The following is a 26,334-nucleotide window of genomic DNA, read 5'->3' as shown; positions in this document are numbered from 1 at the left end:
TTTTGACAGTCTTATGTAGCGTTGGCAGATCGAAATACTGCTCCATGTCGTCCTTGTGACCACATCTGGTTTCTCGTTGTTCTTCATGTGAGCTCAGAAATGCTGATGTTAACAAAGAGCGATGAGGGCGGGATAGCTGTTCCATCCTTAGACAGCAGATGTATGTGACGATATCCTGGAAAAAAGAAGAATTTCAAAACAAGTCTCAAGGCACTTTTTAATGCTAGAAAAAGAGCCTCCGAATATTAGAGACAAAAAGCCCAACAGTGTCTATTATGCGGCGTGGGGGCCAGAATCTGCTTACCAAGAATCCAATGCATTGAGTGGTTTCGGAAAATATGAAATGCAAAGAAGGAGGGCTTAAACTTTGGACTATTTTTTACAGTTTTACAGGCTTATTGTTGATGATGACATCACCTATGGCCTGGGACACCCCAAAAGGTTTGAAATATCATGAGGAGAGCGAGGCTAGTTAGTTTGTGTGATGCAATCAAACTCAAGTCTTCTTGTACTAAGAGGTAACACTGGAGCTCTCCATGCTCTGCTCACCTGGTTGGATGCACGTGAAGGGCAGAGTGTACTGTCCAATGAAGTCGTTCCTTGATGCTTTGTCATAGTCCTCCACCACAAAGCAAACCAGCGCCAGCTCAGGGGTGTGGATGGTGAAATCTAGAGTTTCATTCCACACGGGGTTAAACCCTGCAGGAGGAGGGCAGCAGAGGAGTGAATATAACCAACTGGGATCGACTTTATACCCAAAATTTGTCCACTGAGTGGTCTAAGTGTTGAATACTCAGTCACCATTGTTGTTAATGTGGCTGGTCTCATCCTTTGCCTGGTCCTGTGGTACTCCATAGATCTCCACTCGCACCAGCGGGTCAACAATAGAGCCTTCTTTCTGGTTCACCTTTGGCAGTTGTTGCCCACTGATCACCTGATAAAGATGCAAACCATTTTAGCGTACTTTACCTCTCACACCACATCTCAGATTTCCACACTGGAGGTAAAATAAACAGATTTTCATAGAGCTCTGTACCTGTATGGATAGGCGGAGTGGTTTGTACCCTTCCCGCTCCTCAGGTTTATCTGGACTGAACTGAGTGTTCCCATCTCTCATGAAATCGGGCTTTATGACGTAGCCACAGCAGCCATTCTGCCTGAACAACCCATCATTTAGATCCATTTCCAGACCGGCTGTCTGGAAATTCAAAGCCACTTTGGGAAAGAGGCAGACAATAATTTGATTAACTTTTCTTTTTTTACTGAAAGGCAATCTAGGATAATTTCCCAGAGTCTGTAGAGCTGTCAGAGTTAATGTGAAAGGGGCTACAGGAGACGAGCTTTCATCCTAAGCAGATACCATCAGTATGAGCACTTGTGACAGGAACCATCTGTCCTGTCAAGCCTCTTTAGCCACCCTGATGATGTTAGATACCCAGCTCTTAGCTCTAACCCATCTAAAAATAAACATGGGGTGGCACTGAGGATGTCCACAAGGATAATTACTTCCTAATATAATATTACACAATAATAAATGCATGAGCTGTAAAAGCAGTGTGTGTGCAAACAATGAAGTGGAAAGAAAAGAGTCTAATTGAACTGCCATAAAAGCGTGTCGGTCTCTGTGTGTTGGGCCTCTCCATAGCCTCGAGTGTCACATGCTGCAAGATACTCCAGTCCTTCCCTTTGTTACTTCCTTTAGCAGAAGATACAGTGGAATTTGGGAACAAATTCACAAGAACAACTCATGCTGTATATCCTCCTGAGAACCAGCCTATTCATTTATGTCCTATGTAATGGACATTTGTTTTTGGTCTATATCGTTGGACTTATTTGAGCTAGCCTACTCAGTCTTGATGTGCTCAATAGAGGATGACCTTTCCAATGATGTGTCATGTGATTGGGTGACTTCCTTTAGCTCCAAAGGGGCAGGAAATCGCAAAAAAGTTAAACTGAAAGGTACTTTCTCTTCGGTTCTCAGGAGGATATGTCATTGTTAATTATGTTTTACACCTGTTTTCCACACCTGATAATATATAAACATGCCACAGGTGAACTATGACCCTGTTCGTGTGATGAGTGTAGATTTATTTGTTAAATAACAAATGTTAAAAGAGGGAAACACAGCAGAAACTAAAAACACAAGAAGAAAAAATGAAGAACTCATAATAACTGAAGCTGCCCGCAAAAAACAAGAATTCAACAACTTAAATACCAGAACATCGGTAATGTGCGAGCTCATCCGATTCACCATTCATCACAATTCACACATTACTGCCGGTGGAACGACAAATGTGATGCTGACCTTGAGTATAGTTTAGTTGAAGACCCATTAGTGATCAGTGCGTGTATCCAAGTTTGATTAAATTTTGACCAGTACTATAGGACGGATGCATGACAGACGCCTCGCCTCAAACTCAACAATACATCAAGACCTTAAACACATCATTTCCAGCATGATAAAAGAAAACCCTGAAACTGTGACGAGGAAGCCAAAGTTTTTCATCTGGCAGAAATTTGAAATATATATAACTAGTACTCATTTACCAAATCCACCTGCAGATACAAATAACATAACCTGAATATTTGACAGAATGGTCAAGCATTACAGAAATGACTCCCTACCAATTACTTTTAGTACGTGTGCTGACACCAGTGCAAAAACTTTCCTCTTGTTTGGACTTCTAAACTATCAGTAATGCAATTTTCTGGATGCACTAAACCAAAAAACATCACACATATGGTGACTAGCAAATATTATACTCGCCTACAGGAAGAAAAACCCAGTTAATGCTACTGCTTTTTCGTAACAGCATTTCTGATCAATATCATTCAGGCGTTCTTACACTGTGTAAAATAAGGAGGTCGTACTTAACCCTAATGGATACACCGGTTTTGCACTGGCGGTGATTTCAGATTTTGCACCAGCAGAGGACGAGCTTGTCCTCACCTATCTGACAGCCCACGCTCCACATGTCCTGGGGGTTATAATTGGATGAGTCTGTCCTGAGGCCGCTGGGGTACGTCCTGCTCAGCTGCAGTGTGTTGTACTGCACAAAGTCCGTCCCTGAGGAAATGTTTGAAGAGAACAAATGCAATAGATTTCTACAGCATAGATAACTCCACCTACTTCTCCACCTTTAAGTCAGATACAGTTTCAAATATTGTAATACACATGTATGACACGTCACAATCATTTAACAGCTCATTTATTATCTGAGGAATATACTACTCCTTCGTCTACCTGCTTCCTTAGCGAGCTTCTTGGCCTTGGATTCAGAGAATGAGGAGATCTCGTAGCATTTGGCGTGTGAACGGGCATGCTCAAAGCCGTCAAAGTGCACGCTCTTGCAGTAAACCACCAGGTCTGACAGCTCCCTGGACATTCTGGATTTTGCATTAGACTTCTGCAAAGAGGCAGCATAAAAATATATAATTAGTCAACAAAGCTCAAAACATCACTTTAAACATTCAAACATGCCAGGTAATTAAAGGTGATGCCCTAACCTTGTGCATTCAGCTAACCTTAATATCTGTAATATGTAATATTTATCAGTCAGTCTAGTGCATTTGAATCAGTATAGTAAGTATATTAATTATTTATTTAATATCCATTTGTGTTTGCCAGAAAAAGTGGTCGCCTAAAAACTGAAGAATTCTCAATTTTATTAAAAAAAAATATACATTTTAATTTAAGACATGGCATTTGTGACTATGTGTTAGGTCCAGTGTTTATTGCATTTACACAGAACATTTTCAAACTGTTTTTACCCAGATTTTTCATAAAGTCTTTTCAATTTTACGAGGGTATTGGACAAATTACTGGCTAACTACTATTTATTTACAGCCCTATTTTTGACAATATTTTAGTTGTATATGTAGTATATGTAGAGTCTAGGTTTAGCTAAGTTTTATTTCTTTACCAGCTTTTCATCTATATGACCAGGAGGATACAGAATAATAAACTGCTTTTTCTTATTATCTAACATGTGTATGCGGATGCTCGTGTTAAACATGGACACTGTTTCAGTGTGTGTAAACAAACTCTGTGACTTGGTTTCACATAGTTTTTTTCTATTCTTGGCCTTTGTGATGTCAGAGAGAGAGGCAAGATATTTCTAAAATGATCATCTCAGGAGGGGCAGCCAATCAGAATAAAGGCTCTAACCTCCTTGTGGCTTCAAGGGAAAGGAACAAAAACAATATGCTTGTGATACTTGACGGACTGTCAAGTCAGGTTTGAGTCTAAAATAGGAACAAAGATCTAGAAGTTTTATTCGATTTATATAGCACCAAATCAGAACAACAGTTGCCTCAAGATGCTTTATATTGTAAGGTAGAGACCCTACAATAACAGAGAGAAAACCTCAACAATCAGGCAATTCCCTATGAGCAAGCACTTGGTTACAGTAAGAAAGAAAAACTCCCTCTTAAAACTATGAGCAGAATATATCAGCTTTGAAAAATGTGATTAACATTATTAGGATTTCTTACATTTTGGTCTCTTTCTCATTTACTCTTATGGATTAATGGATTTATTTAAGCCACAAATAATTACAGTCATTCTCTCACTGCCTCCAAGGTTGACCCATTAGTAAACTTTAAGTGTAAAAATTAGCACATCTTAAGCACTACTTTGAAGATAATATAGTTCCTTCACTTCAAAGTGCAGGCTGAGAAGACTGGAAGTTGTGTCTCACTTAAGTGCATCTCGTATTGGCCTGAAATATCTCTTTCCTGTTTCTCTTTCACTATCTCCCATCAACTCTTGTCTCGCCTCTGTGTCTCTTGAATCCCAGCCAAGTTTCCTGACTTCTTTTGCTATCAAGCACCATCCAATCCTGCCTCGTCTTACTATCTATATGGTTCCCTTTTTCTGCTCTCTATCTGTTTTAATTCCCACTTTGATATGAACTATGGAAACACAGAGAGAAAGTAGTTACTGTATGCATCTACCTTGTCAGGTGAATCTTCTGTCGAAGCCATCTCAGCATCGCAGCTGGCCATCTCTTCCTCATCACTCACTTCATCTGTACAGGTTTCATCGACATATTCTTCTAGGCCACCAATCTTCTTGGCTTTTAGCAAAATCTTGCCCTTCAGTTCCTGTAATGAAGACATATGGGAGCATGTCCACTTTTCCACTGTCTTTTTCTTTAAATTTAAGTGTTTAAATGATTATCTTATTTTAACATAGTTACACAGCCATATCCATATATGCCACTTGGATCTGCCATTAGAATGTGGGTACAATAAAAAGGACAAAGTCACTGAAGACTAAATTTTAGTTTTTTTCATACACACACTTCTAATAAAGGTGTTCCATATTCTTGTGCTTTATTGTAAATGCATCAATGTGCCCCCTTTTAAGTGGCTAAAACCTCAGTGGGATTTTTCACAGCCATTACTTTAAGTTAGCATTGATTGTCCTGAGTGCTTTAATGGAGAAGAGTTATACAAGTAAACGATGTGGGCTTCATAGATAATTGGCAAACCTTCTGGAGGAAACCTGGTCTTGTTAGGAGAGATGGCATCCATCCCACTTTGGATGGAGCAGCTCTCATTTCTAGAAATATCGACAAATTTATTAAACCCCTCAAAACATGACTATCCAGAGTTGGGACCAGGAAGCAGAGTTGCAGTCTTACACGCCTCTCTGCAGCTTCTCTCCTCCTGCTACCCCCCCAAAAACCCATCTCCATAGAGACTGTGTCTGCTTCCAAAAAGACAAAAAACAAACTAAAAACCAGCAACAAACAACTTAAACAATCACAAAGAAAGAACAATACAGTATCCACATCTGAACCAAAGAGTAAAACAGTGAAATGTGGATTATTAAATATTAGGTCTCTCTCCTCCAAGTCTCTGTTAGTACATGACTTAATAATTGATCAACAAATTGATTTACTCTGCCTTACAGAAACCTGGTTGCAGCAGGATGATTATGTTAGTTTAAATGAATCAACACCCCCGAGTCATTCTAACTACCAGAAATCTCGAAGCACAGGTCGAGGGGGTGGTGTGGCAGCAATTTTTCACACCAGTCTATTAATTAATGAAAGACCAAGACAGACTTTTAATTCATTTGAAAGCCTGATGCTTAACATTGTCCACCCCAGCTGTGAAACTCAGAAACCAGTCTTACTTGTTATCATCTATCGTCCACCTGGGCCTTACACAGAGTTTCTGTCTGATTTCTCAGACTTTATATCTAATTTAGTTCTGAGCTCAGATAAAATAATTATTGTGGGTGATTTTAACATCCATGTTGATGCTAAAAATGACAGCCTCAACATGGCATTTAATCTGTTGTTAGACTCAATTGGTTTCTCTCAAAATGTAAAAGAACCCACCCACCACTTTAATCACACTCTAGATCTTGTTTTAACATATGGCATAGAAACTGAACATTTAACAGTGTTTCCTGAAAACCCTCTCCTGTCTGATCATTTCTTGATAACATTTACCTTTACAATAATTGATTACGCAGCAGTGGAGAGTGGACTTTATCAAAGTAGATGTCTTTCTGAAAGCGCTGTAACTAAGTTTAAGAATATAATCCAGCCACTGTTATCATCGTCAATGCCCTGTACCAACACAGAGCAGAGCAGCTATCTGAACGCTACCCCAACAGAGGTCGATTATCTTGTTAATAATTTCACCTCCTCACTACGTACGACTCTGGATACTGTAGCTCCTGTGAAAACTAAGGTCTCTAATCAGAAGTACCTGACCCCGTGGTATAATTCTCAAACACGTACCCTAAAGCAGATGACTCGTAATCTGGAGAGGAAATGGCGTGTCACAAATTTAGAGGATCATCATTTAGCCTGGAAAAATAGTTTGTTGCTTTATAAGAAAGCCCTCCGCAAAGCCAGAACAGCTTACTACTCATCACTGATTGAAGAAAATAAGAACAACCCCAGGTTTCTCTTCAGCACTGTAGCCAGGCTGACAAAAAGTCAGAGCTCTGTTGAGCCAACCATCCCTTTAACGTTAACTAGTGATGACTTCATGAACTTCTTCACAAATAAAATTTTTATCATTAGAGAAAAAATTACCAATAATCATCCCACAGATGTAATATTATCTACAGCTACTCTTAGTTCCATTGATGTTAAGTTAGACTCTTTTTTTCCAATTGATCTTTCTGAGTTAACTTCAATAATTACTTCCTCCAAACCATCAACGTGTCTTTTAGACCCCATTCCTACAAAACTGCTCAAAGAAGTCCTGCCATTGATTAATTCTTCGATCTTATATATGATCAACCTATCTCTAATAATCGGCTATGTACCACAGGCCTTCAAGGTGGCTGCAGTTAAACCTTTACTCAAAAAGCCATCTCTAGACCCAGCAGTCTTAGCTAATTATAGGCCAATCTCCAACCTTCCTTTCATATCAAAAATCCTTGAAAGAGTAGTTGTCAAACAGCTAACAGATCATCTGCAGAGGAATGGCTTATTTGAAGAGTTTCAGTCAGGTTTCAGAGTTCATCACAGCACAGAAACAGCTTTAGTGAAGGTTACAAATGATCTTCTTATGGCCTCTGACAGTGGACTCATCTCTGTGCTTGTCCTTCTTGACCTTAGTGCAGCATTCGATACTGTTGACCATAATATTCTATTAGAGCGATTAGAACATGCTGTAGGTATTACAGGTATTGCACTGCAGTGGTTTGTATCATATCTATCTAATAGACTCCAATTTGTGCATGTAAATGGAGAGTCCTCTTCACACACTGAGGTTAATTATGGAGTTCCACAGGGTTCGGTGCTAGGACCAATTCTGTTTACATTATACATGCTTCCCCTAGGCAGCATCATTAGAAGACATAGCATACATTTTCACTGCTATGCAGATGACACCCAGCTCTATCTGTCCATGAAGCCAGATAACACACACCAATTAGTTAAACTGCAGGAATGTCTTAAAGACATAAAGACTTGGATGGCCACTAACTTTCTGCTTCTTAACTCAGATAAAACTGAGGTCATTGTACTCGGCGCTGAAAAGCTTAGAAATATGGTATCTAACCAGATTCTTACTCTGGATGGCATTACCTTGGCCTCCAGTAACACTGTGAGGAACCTTGGAGTCATTTTTGACCAGGATATGTCCTTCAACGCACATATTAAACAAATATGTAAGACTGCGTTCTTCCATTTGCGCAACATCTCTAAAATTAGAAATATCCTGTCTCAGAGTGACGCTGAAAAACTAGTTCATGCATTTATTACTTCCAGGCTAGACTACTGCAATTCATTATTATCAGGATGTCCAAAAAACTCACTGAAAAGCCTTCAGTTAATCCAAAATGCTGCAGCAAGAGTACTGACAGGGACTAGAAAGAGAGAGCATATTTCTCCTGTTTTGGCTTCCCTTCATTGGCTTCCTGTTAAATCCAGAATTGAATTCAAAATCCTGCTCCTCACATACAAGGTCTTAAATAATCAGGCCCCATCTTATCTTAATGACCTTGTAGTACCATATCACCCTATTAGAGCACTTCGCTCTCGCTCTGGAGGCCTACTTGTTGTTCCTAGAGTATTTAAAAGTAGAATGGGAGGGAGAGCCTTCAGTTTTCAGGCCCCTCTTCTGTGGAACCAGCTTCCAGTTTGGATTCAGGAGACAGACACTATCTCTACTTTTAAGATTAGGCTTAAAACCTTCCTTTTTGCTAAAGCATATAGTTAGGGCTGGACCAGGTGACCCTGAATCCTCCCTTAGTTATGCTGCAATAGATGTAGGCTGCCGGGGGATTCCCATGATGCATTGAGTTTTTCCTTTCCAGTCACCTTTCTCACTCACTATGTATTGACAGACCTCTCTGTATTGAATCGTATCTGTTATTAATCTCTGTCTCTCTTCCACAGCATGTCTTTATCCTGTCTTCCTTCTCTCACCCCAACCGGTCGCAGCAGATGGCCGCCCCTCCCTGAGCCTGGTTCTGCCGGAGGTTTCTTCCTGTTAAAAGGGAGTTTTTCCTTCCCACTGTCGCCAAAGTGCTTGCTCATAGGGGGTCATATGATTGTTGGGCTTTTCTCTGTATCTATGAAGCGCCTTGAGGCGACATTTGTTGTGATTTGGCGCTATATAAATAAAATTGAATTGAATTGAATTGAACAAGTACTTTCAGTCTGTGTGTAGGATGGATAATAAGACACAGGCTGACCATTAATCTTTAAAAAGTTACTGAATTTTTAATAGTCATCAGGTTTTTCCTCCGGTTAAATCATCAGGGTGTTATCCAAAAACATTTCATTCCTCTCGGCTAAGTGTAGCATAACTGCTAAACAAGTTAAGGTTTAAAAAAGAAAAAAGAAAAAGAAAATCACCAAAACTGAAAATTTTCCTTTAAAAATGCTAAATGCTAGCTTAATATAAAAGTCACAGCTGAAAGAGAGAAAAGAAGCAATGCTTGTGGTTTTAAACCTGTGATTTCAGCTATGGAGTGATTCTCATATAGCACTTTTCTTCTCTCCCGGAGTACTCAAAGCACTGCATACAACATGCCTCATTCACCCATTCCCTTCAAAATTCAAGTGCAATCTGAAATTATGGCAATATTTATGTTCCTATTTTCCTATTTTAGTTAGAAGATCCAAATGCCATGTTGCAATACTATACTGTTATGGTAGCCAACGTTTCAAATGCAGGTTTGACAGGTCTGTGAGCGTACACTTTATCCAAAACCTAGTGAGAGTTTACTGAGGAGGAAGCTGAGGAGGTAGAGCAGGTCACCTACTGATTGGAAGTTTGGTGGTTCGATCTCTGGCTCCTCCAGTCTGCATGTCTGTGTATGAATTTAGTTAGGAAGCACTCAGTTTAGAGAAAGTGTGTGATTGGGTGAATGTGGCATGTTGTATAGAGCACTTTGAGTGATCCGGGAGAGAAGAAAAGCGCTAAAAAAAGAGTCAGTCCATTCACTGTCTGAACAGAGTTTCATCATGTTACTTTTGCACTATTATGTCCTGGCACATGTTGTTATTACATGGCTTGATTAAGGTACACATTAGGCTGACATCTGGGGCCAGAGGTGAAACTGTTCTGGGCCAGCACACCAGTGTGTCTGCAACTGGCCTTGTGCTGGTCCGTGTGTGGGCCACCTCTGGCAACCCAGATCTGGGCCGTTATTCTTTGCGGTATGCGGGCCATGTGTAAGCACATTGTGTGGGCAGATCCAGGCCCTACCAATTTTGCTATGTGGGTACTTGTACTACAATCAGCTGATTTTAGTTCATGTGCCAGAGGAGGAAATGCTAGAGCAGTCCACAGCATAGATATGGACATTTATTTTTGTTCCACAAAATGATCACAATCTCTTTAATATGCTGCTTAGTGAATAGCGATGATGACTCTCAAAGAAGAACTAATGAGAATCAAAAAGTGATTTCAATATAATGTAATGATAATGGAATTGGAATCACTAAATTCTTATGAATTTCCATCCCTAGTAGCACTGTTGCTCTGAGAGTATTTGGACTTTTGACAGCTTTTATAAAGGCTGCCATGCCAGCACTTTCCACATTACTTCACCGCCTACCCTCCTCAGAAAAACAGATTATTCAACCACAGCCTGAATGTTAAAAGAGCACTGGCTGGGAGGTGGAAATGATGATAGCAGAACAGACAATCGAGAAAGGAGCGGAAATGACAAAGGCAAGAACAAGACAGAAGTATCTTTCAACATGGAACAAGAAGTAACTAAAAGACATAGATCAAGGAATGTAGATGGTGAAGGGAAACAGCAAACAAAAGAAACAAATATTACAACGACCATGACAGGATCCTTAAAATGTCTGAGTTTTTTATACTGAGTACGAGTGGAGATAAAGGCAGGATGGAAATTTATGGGTTTTTTTAGAGGTTGATGGGGGGGGGGGGGTTGATCCACCTTTTTTCAGACAGAAGAACTGAGAGCTGAGGGCACTGAGGCCCAGTGTAAGACACATATGCATTATTTTTGAACTGTGAATCATGCAAAACTACTCTGATAGACTGCAAAGATAAAAACATAAAGCTGGAACAGAATTATTGCAAATACTTGTGACCATGTGATCTAGGAAGCAGAGAAGTATTTGACATTTTATAAATGCAAGATTACCAGTTCAGTTCTAGGTCCAGGATTTTGGAGCCTCGAGCTTTGAATTCGATATCTATTGCTTCTCAAACAAATCCTGCATTCCTGGACTTGTTCATTCTTTCAATCTGGCCTCAAATTTTTATCTTTCCTTTCTCCGAGGTCACTATGTTAGAGTTTAACTATCCTCTTACGTGTCTGGTAAATGACTGAATGATTGAACCCTTGAGTTTAATATGACTATTAAATGATAAACATTCTCATGGTTTAACTGTCAGATTCTGACCTGTGGAGATGGGAGCTGCTGAGGGACCTGTCCATCCAGCAGGGTGGTCTGCAGCATGTCCCCCAGGATCTGTGTCAGGTACTGGGCCATGACCGTCTGCTGTTCCACACTGCAGTGATTCTCAATCGACAGGATGACAGGGAACTCGGACGCCTACCAAACATATAAGATGCAATATAGTTACAACGAACAAGAGAGTGTTTTGCCAAGTGGCAAATGTCTTTGCACTGTTGAGCATAAGTTTCCACATTCCTCCAAAACAGATTCCTCATCACATCTTCCTATGAAGCTCTGTAGGAAAGTTTGAGCAGGATCAAGCAGAGACACATTAGAAATTCCTGGTTGTTTTCCATGTGGGTCACTCAGCAGGAGAACATTGGATTCCAGCGGCAGGGAAAGTTACTAAGTGAATGTGAGCTTTACACTTTTCTGGGCACACAAACACAGTCCTGTAAATTATATCTGCAGAAATAAACACATTGTTTCCATTACTGGCAGCAGAGACTGTTTTGAATTTATCTAATTGTTTTTGTGTTGGACTGAGGTTCGCACAGCCCAGTCAAATACATTAGGGGTTAGTGGAATTTAATTAGTGTTCATTAGTGGCTTCATTAGAAGGAAAGACTCCCAAATGTGCTGGACAATAAGAAGAGCACAGTAACCTGATCTCTTAGTTTCACTGGAAATTGTGCAAAGAGGGGCTTGTGTACAGCATAGTAACAGTAAGTGGGAAATTGCTTATTGATCAGTGGGCTGCAAAGCTAAAAAAAAAAACAGTAGAGATAAATAAAAAAACAGGTACAGTTAGGTGAAGCAGTGCTTCATAAGCTGCTCACCCTGAAGGCGTATTCTTTAAGCGTTGAAATGACGTCCTTAAAGAGGATTTTTGAAGTCAAAGTGTGACCATGATACACAACAGGATCCCCATCACAGCCGTCCCAGCAGTCTACTTCTACACAACGGCAGCCTCTCTTCAGAGCCCTGCACACACACACAGTTATTTTAACTCTTAACCTGTCATCACCACACAGCCAACAGGGCTGCAATGAGTCAGGTTCAACACGTTCCCACATTAAAAGGTTACAATAAACAAAAATAAAAATGGTTCACAGCCTAATACAGAAAAACTGTTTTGGTCTATTTAGCTAATTTACCACTTTGTGACAAGTGTATGAAGTTGTGTGTGTCTGTGGTGTGTCTGGGTTGTCCTCACTGAATGTAGGCCTCCAAACTGCTCTGTCCCCGTAGCTGGTCCTCCAGTAAGTAGGTGTTGTGTGAAGAGGAGATGAAGTAGTGGCTGAGCGGCTGACTCATGTCCTGGTAAAGGTCCTGATGCTCGGGTTTGAAGATGGAGCCCTCCTGGGAGCGCAGGTACATCTGGAAGCCATCTAAGGACATGGCGCCTTGCTTCATGGCTGCACAGAGATAAAGACAGGGAAACTTTTCTTCAGAATCAAGCAAGAATAAATCTTGTTTGAAGCATCTTTGTGGTTTGCACTCAGCGTGATGTTAAACCCATCTGCAAACAGCAGAGTGTCGCAGGAGACATTAGCTTCCTTTTTATAACAATTTTCTTATGATTTCATATTATTTTCTTCTTTTTAAAAATTCTTTTCTTATCTTAGTATCCCATCGACCCCGACTGCCACCCCTTCCCGAGCCTGGTTCTGCCGGAGGTTTCTTCGAGTTAAATGGGAGTTTTTCCTTCCCACTGTCACCAAGTGCTTGCTCATGGGAGGTTGTTTGATTGTTGGAGTTTTCTCTGTATTACTGTGAGTCTTTATCTTACAATATAAAGCACCTTAATAATAATAATAATGATAATAATGCAGTAACCTATATCTCCTTGAACTGGGTCAATACCACATTAGCTTTCTCTGGTTTTATTTACAATAAATACACTAAAACAGCTTCTGTGTGTTCCTGTTATTACAGGAAAACAGGTGTGGCTGTATTTCATAGCATTTGTGCAACAGTCCTGCGCTTCCTCAGGTGCAGGTCTCTAGATGAGGGTGCAGTGTTTCACTTTGTTACCTGTCTCAGACGGCTCGTAGCGTTCGATGAGCTCCTGGGCGTGCTGAGCGCTCTGCTCTCCCTCGTGCTGCTCCACGCTCAGAAAGCTCTGCAGCTCCTCCAACATCAGCTTCTCTCCATCTTCAGAGTAGTCCTGGAACACCTCCAACACTTCATCCCTCTGCGTCAGCATCTTATAGAAAAAGACAAACTGCTCGATTTCCAAAGAGCCGCTCTCTGACTTATCAGCCATCTGAGGAGAAAAAAGAAAAAGTCTCTTACTTGTTGTATATTTGGAGTTTATTTTCTTCTAATAGTCATATTTTTTTGTATAATGTTTTGTAATTTTGTAAGTTCAGCAAACTGAGCTGAACCTATGATATATTAATTTCTAATCCCTTCCTTGACCCGAACACTGCAGCAGCTAATAATAAATTCACCATCAACATCTCAGGTCTAAAAAATCTGGAGAAAAGCTCTGAATCCTTCACGAGTCTTTTAAGGGAGCAGAAGTCAGAGCTCAGGGTTAATCGCTGATTCCTTTCTCTTACCGTGAAGAGATGAAGAGCATGGTCCTCATTCATCTCTACATTCATCATCTTCAGCAGCTTCTTCACTTCTTTGAAGTTCATCTTCCCGTCTTTGTTTTTGTCAGCTTTATGAAACCAGTCCCCGACCCACCTGAGGACATGCTGAGGAAAACCCAGATCTAACATATAGCTGAGTAAATATTTTTAAACTTCAAAAATGTCCTGCTAACTGCAGAGGGAAAGAAAAAAAGGTTAAAAGCTTTGGAGCTTTGTTTAGACGCCTGCCAGTGTGTCTGATATCAGCCAATACCAGAATAAACACCACAGTTAAAGGATACTGGTCCAGCCTCTCCTTCTCATCCATTGTTTGAGTTTTGTGAATCAGCATGCGCACACCCTGGATCCAGGCCTGGGCCTCATCTGGGGACTCGGCCACAAGGTCCAGATTTCCCTGGCGGCCGTGAAACACCAAGGTGAAGCAGAGTTCAGCAGGGAACTCCTCTGCAATGCTTTGCAGGACCTCCGACTGATGTCCTTCACGCACCGCTTCCAAGTCAGTCACCGAGACTGTAACATGATCATCACATGGAGGAAGCTCAGTGTTTCGAGGTTTACACTGATGCATTTCATATGTTTGAGGTGTGTTGTGTGAGTTCCTGTCATTGTGTTTCAAACAATAACTCGTTTCTGAAGCAGACGGATTCTTGGGACTTTGCTTCTTTTTTTTTTAATAACAAATATTCTCACTTTTAGTTGAGCCCGAGCACTTCGACCCAGCTTGTGAAACATTGCTGGAAACCCCTCATGTTTTACTATAGCAAGAAAACCTACAAACTAATTTTTATATGTTGTCAAATATACTTCTTAAAACAAAAGAATGCTGGACTGGGTTAAACTTGGATTGGGGAGGTCAGATGGTGTATCTCTACTGTATCATCCATCAGGGGGAAACAGCTCTTTAATTTAGATGTGGGGCTTATTCTTAGTTTGGTTTTTTTTTTATAAGTAATTACCCAACCTGGTTTAGCTATGATGCTGCAAAATGTCATGTGGACAAAATGCAGCCTAAAGGTCATCAGGTGGTTTGACATAGTTTACAGCAGTCAGACTGTGGGGTGTGGATGACCACTCAGGAAATGCTGAGTTTAGCAAGAATAATCTGAACGAATAAATTATGAAGTTTTCTTTTTCTAATTGCAAAATTGGGACATGCAAAAAAGGTTTTGAGCACAGTTGTATTCTTATGAGTTTTGGCCCAGATGTGGTCCAAATGTCATGAGGTGGGCTTGATATAGATTATAGCAAGCTTCTGTAGGGCAGATGTGGCCCTTAGTACCACTGCGCACCCGTCATTTGGCCAATATGCGATGGGCCTGTGGCTGAATTGTGCTGTCCAGACAGCATTGTCACTATAGGCCAAATGAAGCCATAAGAAATACCACCATGGCTGTTTCTATAATCAATTCTTATGTAGTAAAACTCAGGCCTTCTTAGAGCCTGCTTGGCTCTGTCGGTAATCAGTTTATAAAGGACTCCACCGTGCTGAGATAAGCTCAGCACAGTCTCTTTGGGAAATGTGCCTATTTGCTTTGTTGCTGACAGTTAGATGAGAACAGTAACACCATGCTCATGTATGCCATGTCCATATTTCCAGACTCAGACTCAACCTGCTAAGTCTGTGAAGATTAGAACTGCTTTGAATGGCAAACGGACTGATTCTTATATGGCACTCAAAGCTATATAATATATATAATATACCTCATTCACCCATTTGCACAAGCGCTCAAGCTTCAATTAGTAGATGGACCTGCTCTACCTCCTCATAAACTTTCATTTGCATTGCTGTGGGTCTGTGGTTTTCCCTGGGGAGTTACACAATTTACACCTTTGTGTTGTTAACCACAGAGTTGCCAGGTGAGCCCAAAAGCTTAAAAACAGCAGCAACAAATATAATATAACTAATATCATTAGAGGATGTAAACAGCTGTAAATGAGGAAAGGAAAGCCTTTACTGTACATGTAAATAAACAAGAAAGTATTGCGGTTTAATCATAGGCACTGCTGGATCAGGTCTGAAGCCATGACAGCAAAAAACACAAAAACAAAACACAAAGTCCCCCAAAACACTTTTTGGTGTCATCAATGTGATATGAGTGAAATATTTATAATCCCTTCCTTAGTCTCTCATTTTTAAGCCCTTAGAATATTTTTCTAGCTCAGAATGAGTCTTTGTGTTGGGACTTTGCATGCTGGCATGATTAGCAAGCCTTCAGGAAAAAAAAACAACTTCCTCTATCCAGAAAAAACCCTACTTACAGGTGACATTAGTTTAAGTGATTAGGCCTCAGGGTGAATGAGAATAGGCCTGAATGTGTACATAAAAATCTAAATGTGGTTAGCTTAGCTTAGCATAAAGACTAGCAACAGAGGCAACAGCTATCCTGGATCTGTCCACAAGAAACAGCCTAAAAACATCCATCCTAACAACAACTTTTCTTCTCAAGAGGAAATGCTAAAATAAATTAAATTGCAGTGAAGGAGCATGCAAAGAAAAAAAGGGGGGTTATGTGACCCTGAAAGGGCCAGTGGGGTAGATATGGTCTGCATCATAATGCTGCAGAAGGTATAATTTTAACAGCCCTCTCCAGTACAGTCTCCCTCTCAGTACGAAGCTCCTCCCTTCAGATGAGCACGGTCATGAGCATAAGCTTTATGTGCAATAAATTACATATGCTTTAAAGCCTCTAATGAGTTTTTGTTTGTTTGTTTGTTTTAGTTTTTGGTTCATTAACCCCACAACATAAAATACAGAAAGCAGCTTGTTTGATGATATATTTACCAAATGAATAATAAATGAATAAAGAGCTATTACACACAGGTGTGCTTCTGCACTTACAGGTGGAGTGGCCTCTCCCCGCCCATCTGGACTTGTACCAGATCGTCAAGCCGTCCTCCAGGAGGCGAAAATAACGATTCTTCTTCCAGGAGCGGGACTTGACTTTCCTCAGAGTCGACCCGGCCATCATCACCTGAATGTATGGATCATCTTGGATACCTGCACAAAGATCACAAACCTCTCACACACTGCACTATCAGAGCCGGGGTGAATTTAACAGTCAGCTTAAAGGTCAGAACTTCTGCGTCGCAGAGTGAGCGAATAGACTTTTACTCACGTGAACCTTCAGGATCCATCTCTACGCTCGACGCATGCCAGTGGAAATGTGTTTCTAAAAAGAACCAGATGTCAGTGAGCGCTTCCAAATATTTCCCCCTGAATCCAAACTAAACCGATTTTGCAAAAGTTCAATCAGCAAATAATCACAGTATAATATCCATCTTTGTTTGTTCAGAAGGTGTTCTCTGGGTCTGATTTGTATCATTACGCAAACTCACTTTGCTTCTTTCCTTTAGCTTACTCAGCACTTCCCTGCTGCAGTGCTGGATAACGACCAGGCATTGAGTTAAACAACCAGACGCAGTGATGTGTGTTGGATGGTGAGAAGACCGGGCTTCTCTTGGCTGGTCTCTTTTTCACGCAGGATCACCGCAGTGAGCAACACTGCGTGTTTGATTTGGCTGATTTTTATGCCCTTCCTGATGTAACCCCAAAGGGATTTATTTCTCCTCCCAAGATCAAACCAGAAATCTTTTGCCTGTTAGGTGAATGTATAAACAATGAATCTTCAGAGCCACTGATGGTAGGAAAAATCTTTACTGTTACTTTAAACTGAAGAGTTTGTTCTGGGAGGTCTCCACTGACTCTCTGCAACTCTATCTCCAGCAAAAACAATGTGTAACGATACAGGAGATGGCAGTTTTGAAACTTCCCTATCTGGCGGTCTAAAGAGGTTTAAACACACCAGATAATAAGATAATTGATGTTTCATTATAGGAAAAAGAAGTGCAATTTCAACAGTTTCTTGGAATTAAATTAAGCTCTATTTTGCAAACATAGGTGCCTATATGTCTGCTAATATTTAAATTACATAATGTAATCAGAGTTTTTACAATAATATAATATATAGTAAAACCAAATGTACAGGTTGTTCCTCTGGCTTATAGTGCTGTTTGTCCATCTTGTGGGTGTAGGAGAGTGTGTACGTGTGCGTGGGTGGAGGGTGTTTAAAAAGTGCAATTACTCTTTCTAGGAATCAGTTAGTCCAGGGAGAATCGGATCGGAGCTGGCTTGGCCCTGACTTATCGAAGAATTAAGAAAGCGGAACCGGCTGTTCAAACCCCCACAAGGCTGCCCGCTGGGATTGGAACGATGGGAGAGGCGTGAGTTTCTCAAAATGGGCTCATTGAGTCAGCACGGATAAGATCTTGGAGAGGCTACGGCTGCTGTGAATACTCAGAATAAGATCTCTGACTGCAGACTGGATACATCTCGGAAGGGCTAGCCCGGAATAACATCTCTGGGCGCAAAATTGGATGACATCTCGGGGAGGCACACTGCCGTGAGTTCTCTGAAATCGGCTCCTTGAGCACAAGAAATGACAACATCACAGAACGCAAGTATGGCGAAGCTAGCGGCTCTCCAACGGGAGATTAAGAGACCAGTGTTGGACTGTAGAACTGCTTTGAAATTCATATGAGCTGTTCGCACTAAAGTAAAAAAATAACATCACTTCATGTGGATACCCTCTCTGCGCCAGCTACAAGGCCGGAGCTGAACAAAACACCCTGATAACGACTGTGTTTAGTCTGTTCCTTCCCATTCCATGCAAGGCCACCTGGGTTGGCTGGAAGACTGTTTACTTAGCCTGGCAGGGCGAAGGACACTGTCTCAGCTGAACTATGGAAACGCACACACATACATATACTGATACTGATAAGCACTCACCGACGCATCACCCTCCCTACCCCGGATCCAACGCCACCTCCAACGCTTACCTCCCCTCTGATGTGGACATTGGGTCAGTTGGAGGCGCAGTCGAAAGACTGCAGCGGTCCCAGATCAGATGTACACACTGGAACTCTTTCCCATGTTGCTTGTCTGTGTTTATTGTGCTATGGTGTGTTGATATCTGTGCATTCCTGTATTATCCTTCTGTGTTACACATTTCGATGTTTTTTTCCTCGCTACCTAGCCTGACCTGTCTCCCCAATGTGATGTTTGTGTATTGTATGTACGGTCGGCAAGGTCTGTCATCTCGGTTGTGGGCAAAAGACCTGCAACTGACAAATAAAGGCTATCTCTCATCAACAAACAAAATGCAAATCTTGTGTGAAGTTTCACTGAGGAAGTATTTTCTTTCCACTAAACCACAGTCACTGTCCATTGATGATGAGAGGAGAAGCGCTTGCTTGTTATACAGTGACAGGACAGGATAGAAGAAAGAAAATAGTTCCCCAGTGAAACTATTCACAACAAGGAATTTTTGAATGTATTTTTTTATTTGATGCTTTGAGCGCACCGAGGTGAGAAACATTTAGCAGACATTTTTGTAGCTGATAGATATAAAGCTGTGAAACTCACACCAAATAAACATGTAAGTGGAGATAAAGCACTACACAGTACAGGAAAAACATGTACATTTGATTTTAGGGGGGACTTTGACCTTTAGCAATGATCTGCTGCTTTCAGCGTCTCATTCTGAGTAGATAAACTGACAGTGTGTCAGTTTATTGATGTGCACTGCAGACTGGCTGCTGCGTGTCAATGAAAGCTGACATTCTCCTTCTATCTGTTGTTCACTGATAAATGTGCATCAAAACAATCCATCTCAAAGTTGCTATAGCTGCTCTCTCCCAAACCTCCCCTCCACTCGGGGCAAGTTTATCTAAGCTCTCACCACAGTATGCTTGAAGTGATACGAGGAATGTATTTGCAGTTGCTTCTCAATCCAAGAGCATTAAAGCAGAGCTTATTTTTGAAAGCTATTGGCTCAATTAACTAATGTATGCTTTCGTGCTTTCACTGCAGACATTTTCATGCTCCATCAGAGTCCTTCCACCTCCTCTGCGGAAAGGTTAACACGCCCTTTTTCAAAATCCAAACTTTTAAGCTGCGCTTAGCTCACGTTATGTTTTATTTTGAGGGCTGTGAGTCACACACAGTCACTTCATCAGGGAGTATACTGACCACATGCAGACACACAAGCACACAAGGACATGACTCAGGGGGATATGTTGAGAACAAACAGGCCAATCATGACAGCCAGCAGCTTCTGTCTTTATTCTCTGTGAATGCCTCTAATTTGTAGTTTTAATTTAAAAGTATTTAATGCATAATGCTCGATGTTCCCAGAAGCTTTGGGGATATTTACCCAGGGCTCTACACACATCTGCACACAACCCTGTAACAGATTCAAGTGAACAAGCACTGCCAGTGCTCTTTCCAGTCCAGTAAAACTATATCTAAATCTAAAGTGCAGCTGGGGGAGGGAGGATCGTGTACAGTAAATGAGAAGCAGACGCAGAAATAGGAAACATTACGATGCATCACTTTGGCAAAGTCATGCAGCCAGCTGAGCTAAAGAAAACAAACATGACTCATCCAAAAACGGATTTAAGTGATTTAGTATCTGAGTGAGACTTACCTAAAGGAGAAACCTCAGTAGGGATGTGAAGTCAGACTTTCAGAGGTGGATAAGAGAAACTCACAGAGTCCAGCTGAGCTCAGCTCTCAACTCCTTTAAAGTCTGAGAGGGTCTGAAGGGGAAACTGGCCCAGCCTCTCCCCTCCCCTTTCTGCAGCCTTAATGCTAGGAAATCTGATTCCCTCGTCACTGCTCTGCTCCATTCCCACCTCCACCACCACTCCTTACCCTCCCCGTCCTCTCCACCGCCCTGCCCCTCCTGACCAGTCTTCCTTCCTTTCTTGCCACTCCCTCACGCTGCCGTCCACAGACCTCTCTTCTCAGAGTCACTTTCCTCAGTCCCTCTGTCCTTCTCTCGCACTGTGGATGCTTAGATAGCCTAACAGGTCTCTGTATCAGCACTGATAACTGGCAACACAATAGTGGGAACAAGGTCACACGTGGAAAGAAGCCAAATCGTGAAACAATGAGAAAAACACGCCGTGTGTTCTCTGTAGATATAATCGCAGAATGTGGATCTCTTTTCCTGATATAACAATGACTCTGGCTAAATCTGGTGATAATTACAATTACAAGAGACTGAGCAAAGACTGATAAAGTCCAATGCCATATATGTTGGCAGTATGCCACAATGCAGAGGCTTGATTTCCCGCTATAATACAGAGTAGAACCCTCCACTGGACCCAAACGGCAACACATAAATAGAAAACACCACTTTCCCCGTTCCTGACCAGTGTTGGTCAAGTTACTTGGAAATAGTAATTAGTTACTAATTACTTCTCCAATAAAGTAATCCCATTACTTTACTGCTTACTTATTTTCAAAAGTAATTAGTTACTTATTATTTAGTTGCTTTTTAAAAACATGATGCACAACCTGAATACATTATAAAGAACTTTCAGCCCAGTTCTATTTTTTCTGCATAATCCATCATATAAAATTGAATCAAATGAAAAAGTCTATTTTTAAAACATGTTATATTAGTTTTAATCTTTTAACTTTTGGCACATTGCAACAAGCAAAAATTAAATTATATGCAACATCCTCTGATCGGAAGAAATTTGTTTAACATTAAAACCTATTTTCTGCATATTCCAGCATATAAAATTTAATATTTTTTGTGTTTACACTCACTCTTTCAAATAGGTGCAAGTAAAACACAGCAAAAAATAAATAAAATCAAAGATTTAACAGCACTAAGTCCTGTTGCTCTTAAATCTATTTTCACCTGTTTAGCAGGAGTGGGGCTGGTGAAGGTTTGCCTGGTGCCGCAGCAGTCATGTCAGTGGGGGGATCCGGGGGTTTCTCTGTGAATTTCACATTTCCATGACAGAGTGCTTGGCGCTTGCTCAGATTTGAAGTTTAATTTTTTGCTGTAGTGAGAAGTTTTCTTCCCACGCAGACTGTACAGTGAACGCTAAGATTTTTGTCACTTTTTCTGGAATCGAACTCAAAGTAATGTCAGTACGTCCAAGCCTTAACCTCTGCATGGTCGTACTCTCTCCTGCACTCCATATTATCCATTGTTGATCTACACACGTCTGTTGCTACCACAGATATCTCACACGTGTACGTCATCGTCATGAGACACTCTCACAAACAAAATAGTGGTTTAGTAACGCAGTAATGCAGCATGCTTATGAGAAAGTAACAGTAATCTAATTACTTTTTTGCAATAGTAATACCTTACGTTACTCAAAAAAGTAATCGGATTACAGTAATGCTTAACGCGCTACTTCTTATCTCTGTTCCTGACGCAGTCCAGCTGATGTACCCGTTGCACCCTGCTGCACACTTATAATGACTGTAGCTACTTTACCTCATGAACAGTAAACAGAGAAAATCACAGAGTGCATACTTAGGAACATCTCCCCACGGGACCGGATACGCTCTGAAATGGAGACCAGGTGATGCAGGCTGCCCATCTCAGTTGTCGAGATTAATGGAACCTGTGGGGGCAACGATCTGATAATGTACCGGTAAAAGGAAATGAAAGCTCATTAGTGAAGTATGCAGGGCTGTTAGATGGAGCTCATCACTCAAGGGAATTCAGGTGAGTCATAAAGGGACAGAAAAAGAAACAAACTTCAAAACTTTGACTCCAGTCAAATGTGGAAACAACAGCAACAACCAAACTTCTGGTCATCTAAGCTACACATTTTGGCACTGATACTCAAACTGATCATTTATTAACATTTATTTGAAAGATAACTTTAGTATATTTAATAAAGCCATGCAAATCTTTACCATCTTTTTATGAATATTTATCAAGTTACAGGCCCTCAAAGTATGTGGGAGTTGGCTCTTTTTAATTCGCCTCAGTTTTCCAGCAATTTGCAGCCTTATTCTTACTTATAGGAGATGTCCAGATGACAGGAGGACACAGGACGAATCAAGCTAGAAGATGAGCCTTGCATGCAAATTCATCGAAGGAGACCTATCACAGCTGCCCATGCCACATGGTGCTATGACCCTCGAATGTTTACCCTGCATACACTTTTTGAAGTTTTCTCCAGTGAATTATTAGAAACCGGGTCAGACATCCAGGGTAGCAATGCTAGTTTCTGCTCTTTTACTTCATGCATATTAAACTGGTGCAGTTTACTGAAAGGTTTAATGGATTTAAACCTCCCACGCACACGTCCAAACCATCTCAGACTATCTTTACTACCTCTGCTCCTTGCACCGTCACATTTCCATTGGTCTCCCTGTCGTTCACACATGTATTCTGTCTAGCTTCTATTAGACTTTCATTCCTCTTCTCTCCACACCTCCACTTTTCCAGGCTCTCTTCAAATTGCTTTCCATTCTTAGTGCAGATCACAGTGTTTTCTGCAAACCTAACAGTCCACGGAGGCTCCTGGCTGAACTCACCTGTCAGACTGCCCATCACCACTGTAAACAAGAAAAGGCTCAGAACAGATCACTGATATAATCCCTTGAAGCTAAGTCACTCCTGCTGCACACCTCACACTCCTCATACTTCTCTGCCACTTCCTCATGCAGGACCTCAGTTCCTCTCCTGGTACTTCTCCATCAACACTCTCAAAGCAAACATCACAGCTTTAGTGCTTTCTCAGCTGATGGTCACTCCTCTTTGCTGACCATACAAATCAAATAAATAATAAAGAATTATTTTATTTCAGCATCAGAGACAGCGGTTTAGCACAGAACTCTGGCTCTTTAACATAAACAGCCTCAGTGGAGATCCCTTCTTTTCTTGATCTCCTACCCAGTAATTTAATACATCTACAATAACTCTGCAGAGTTTGATGTTAACTGCAAAAATAATTGAATTTGAATCTCAATTTCAAATTTGGATTCTCAAAGGTAACTGTACATGACTGGCTGAAACAGAAAATGTGTGCTTCTACAATAGAACACAAAGCAAAAGCAAACTCCTTGAATCACTACCTGATGATGTGTCTGCGTGAAAAAAGTCACAGGTGCCCCCCGCACAGCTTAAGTTTCCTGGAGGTAGAGTCTGGATGACTTAAAAATTTTTTTAAAAAAAATAAAATTTGACACAACAGAAGGTGAGGAGCTTCTCATTCGAAACAACTGATAGCGAGCCGGTCCGGTGAGTCGGCGCATCCATCCAGTGCACAATGACACACTGCAATCACCAATGTAAATGCGGTGACTAAGGAAGGCTTCGGGAACGAGGTGAACACACTGGACAAAAGATATGTTATTCCCGCACTTCTTTAACTCGCGTGGAAAAACCTATGCTGCATGCAAAACATCAGAGGGAAATAAGAGATCTCAATAGTGTTCTGCCATGATACTCATTCATAGGGCTGATAGCAGTTTTTATGTATATTGTAGTCAAGTTCAGTATGCAGTCCACTCTGTTGCGTTACTTGTAAATTTATTTTAAAAGAAATATACCTCAAACATGTGCTATGAAAGATGTCTGAATCTTTGTGTTGATAATCATGTCAGTTTTATAGCAAAAAGTGCTTTTGAATCAGGCGCATTTCCTTCCTTCTCTCCAAAAAAAGCCAGTTTCAATATACACGAAAAGCTGAAAGGTGTGTTTTGCTATATTAACGGATTGTTGGGTAAAGTAAAACTCAGTGAATTGTAAATTATTGATGATTCGTCTCATAAGTCATGACTTATGCCTTTATAAGAGGAAATTATTGGTATTGGCAATACTCGTCCTGTAAAAAAAAAAAATTTCATATTGCATTGATACAAAAATTTTAAGTATTGCACAGCACTACCGTTAGTTTTTTTTTTTTTGTTTTTTTTTTTACCCATTAGCTCAGAATAGTAAAAAAAAAAATACTTCAATAGGGGACTGAAATATACATTAGTGAAAAGGATGATTCGGCGTTTTCTGCTTTGGTCTTACCTGATTGCAGAAACTGTTTCTCCACTATGCCAGAAACAATCCTCATGTGTTATGTAACATATTTATACATCGTCACCCATAAACCAGCTCCGGGTTAAAACACTGAACTGCTGTTACTGCTATTATTACATTTAATCTAAAGTTGCAAAACCAGTGAGTGCTCAGATGTGCTCGTCTCCATCTAGTGGTCAATTTTATTTACTGCAAACACATTCATTCATTCCAACTTCAGTTAGAGGAAAGTTCTGGAGAAAATCACAAGCAGTATTTCTTTTATATTTCTTTGATTAGTTTTAATTTATAATTTAGACTCAAATTACACCGATGATTTAGATTCAGAAAAAGACAAGGTGGCTGCAGAATAACCCTGACACCTTCACTGTAGCTGAAATAGACAGGTACTTCTATTGCTTTTCTACTCTCAGCACTTTCTTACTACCAATTTTGTTCACTCAGTCCTACAAGTGTTTTTAACCCAACATTCACACAAGGATGGAGCAACTCAGGTATCTTGCCCAAGGGTACTCTGGAGTAGCTGGGTATCAAACCAGTGACCTTCCAGTTAGCAGATAAGCTGCTTTATTTATGTAAGAGCCCACGCAGAGGCAAGATTTAGGATAAACAGACACTACAATAAAAAGAGAACTTTTTGAAAGCAGTCGACTCTCAGTCTTGTAGACATCACTGACTCATCAGGCAAGATGCAATAAAATGTTCAAAACTAAACATGGTAAAACTGAGCATATTTGCTTTGTAACTGCAAATTTTATTTTAGCTCTCCAAGTTCACGAAATTATTTGTTACTTTAAATTTTTCTAAAATCGAGTTTTTATTTTAGTTAACCAAACTGTTTTTGTCCCCACGTGTTTTAGTTTTTAAGCTTAGGTGATTATAGTTGACTAAAACTAAACTATGAGGAGTTTAGTTTTAGTCTGATACAGTCAAGCTGAATGTTGGCTTAACTTTATGAAGCAGACACTAAACTAAGTAACTTGTTCTAGGTGGTGTATTTATTTTGAAGGCTACAGGGCCAGCTCAGGCTTCAGAATGCTCCAAATTCTGTTTCACAGTTTTCATCTACTCATTGATCTATGTGAAGTTATAGAGAGGGTGTATCACTAATATGGTCATCTCAGGCTGTTGAAATCTTCTGGTTGTGAGGGAAAAGTTGACCTAAAAAAGAAGGGGCTAGAATTTCTTGTTTCAGACAGGAGATAAACTGAGGATAAACCCAGTATGAGATAAATATGGATTATTTTGAACTGAATAATCTAATAATAATCTAAATCTAAGGATGAAGACATGCAGGTAGAAGTAAACAGAATAGCTCCTATTTAATATGCCTTTATGTAGATGAAACCTGATAGCTCTGTGACGATAGCACTCCTAAACAAAGGTATCCAATACAGCTGATCATTACTCTTCAGTGCCTGAAGAGTAACATCTGTAAAATTCTGATATGTCCTGAAAGAATTCCTCATTTCTCGGCTTATACTTTTGTGGCAAAGTACCCGAGAGCCT

At 40.6% G+C, this 26,334-nt stretch overlaps 1 protein-coding gene and 1 long non-coding RNA gene across 3 annotated transcripts in view; one reads left to right on the top strand and one right to left on the bottom strand.

The window, feature by feature from the left end:
• LOC146501036 (uncharacterized) overlaps window positions 1–12,555 on the top strand; it is a 178,230-nt gene extending 165,675 nt beyond the window's left edge. The window contains exon 2 of the long non-coding RNA XR_014869696.1: window positions 9,456–12,555. This is a non-coding gene — a long non-coding RNA (uncharacterized LOC146501036). The remainder of the gene's footprint in view (window positions 1–9,455) is intronic.
• LOC146501035 (1-phosphatidylinositol 4,5-bisphosphate phosphodiesterase delta-4-like) lies at window positions 43–26,272 on the bottom strand. Of its 2 annotated transcripts, none has more exons than XM_085134538.1 (16): window positions 20,455–26,272; window positions 17,086–17,139; window positions 16,809–16,967; window positions 14,251–14,479; window positions 13,934–14,063; window positions 13,404–13,635; window positions 12,583–12,784; window positions 12,206–12,350; window positions 11,370–11,522; window positions 4,957–5,106; window positions 3,245–3,407; window positions 2,951–3,067; window positions 1,037–1,215; window positions 802–934; window positions 550–699; window positions 43–175 (listed from the first exon to the last, which is right to left on the bottom strand). In XM_085134538.1, exons 2-16 carry the CDS (start codon window positions 17,102–17,104, stop codon window positions 84–86), a joined length of 2,253 nt encoding a protein of 750 aa, XP_084990664.1. In that variant the 5' UTR covers window positions 17,105–17,139; window positions 20,455–26,272; the 3' UTR covers window positions 43–83. The 2 variants fall into 2 exon arrangements, with proteins under 2 accessions (XP_084990664.1, XP_084990663.1); XM_085134537.1 differs by having other exon boundaries at window positions 22,312–26,272.
• Window positions 26,273–26,334: the final 62 nt, after the last annotated feature.

The sequence above is a fragment of the Neolamprologus multifasciatus genome, chromosome 16 (genome assembly GCF_963576455.1).
Source record: "Neolamprologus multifasciatus chromosome 16, fNeoMul1.2, whole genome shotgun sequence".
Classification (NCBI taxonomy): domain Eukaryota; kingdom Metazoa; phylum Chordata; class Actinopteri; order Cichliformes; family Cichlidae; genus Neolamprologus; species Neolamprologus multifasciatus.
Note: the sequence above shows the minus strand (reverse complement) of the source record. Positions and strands in the feature narration are given on the sequence as shown.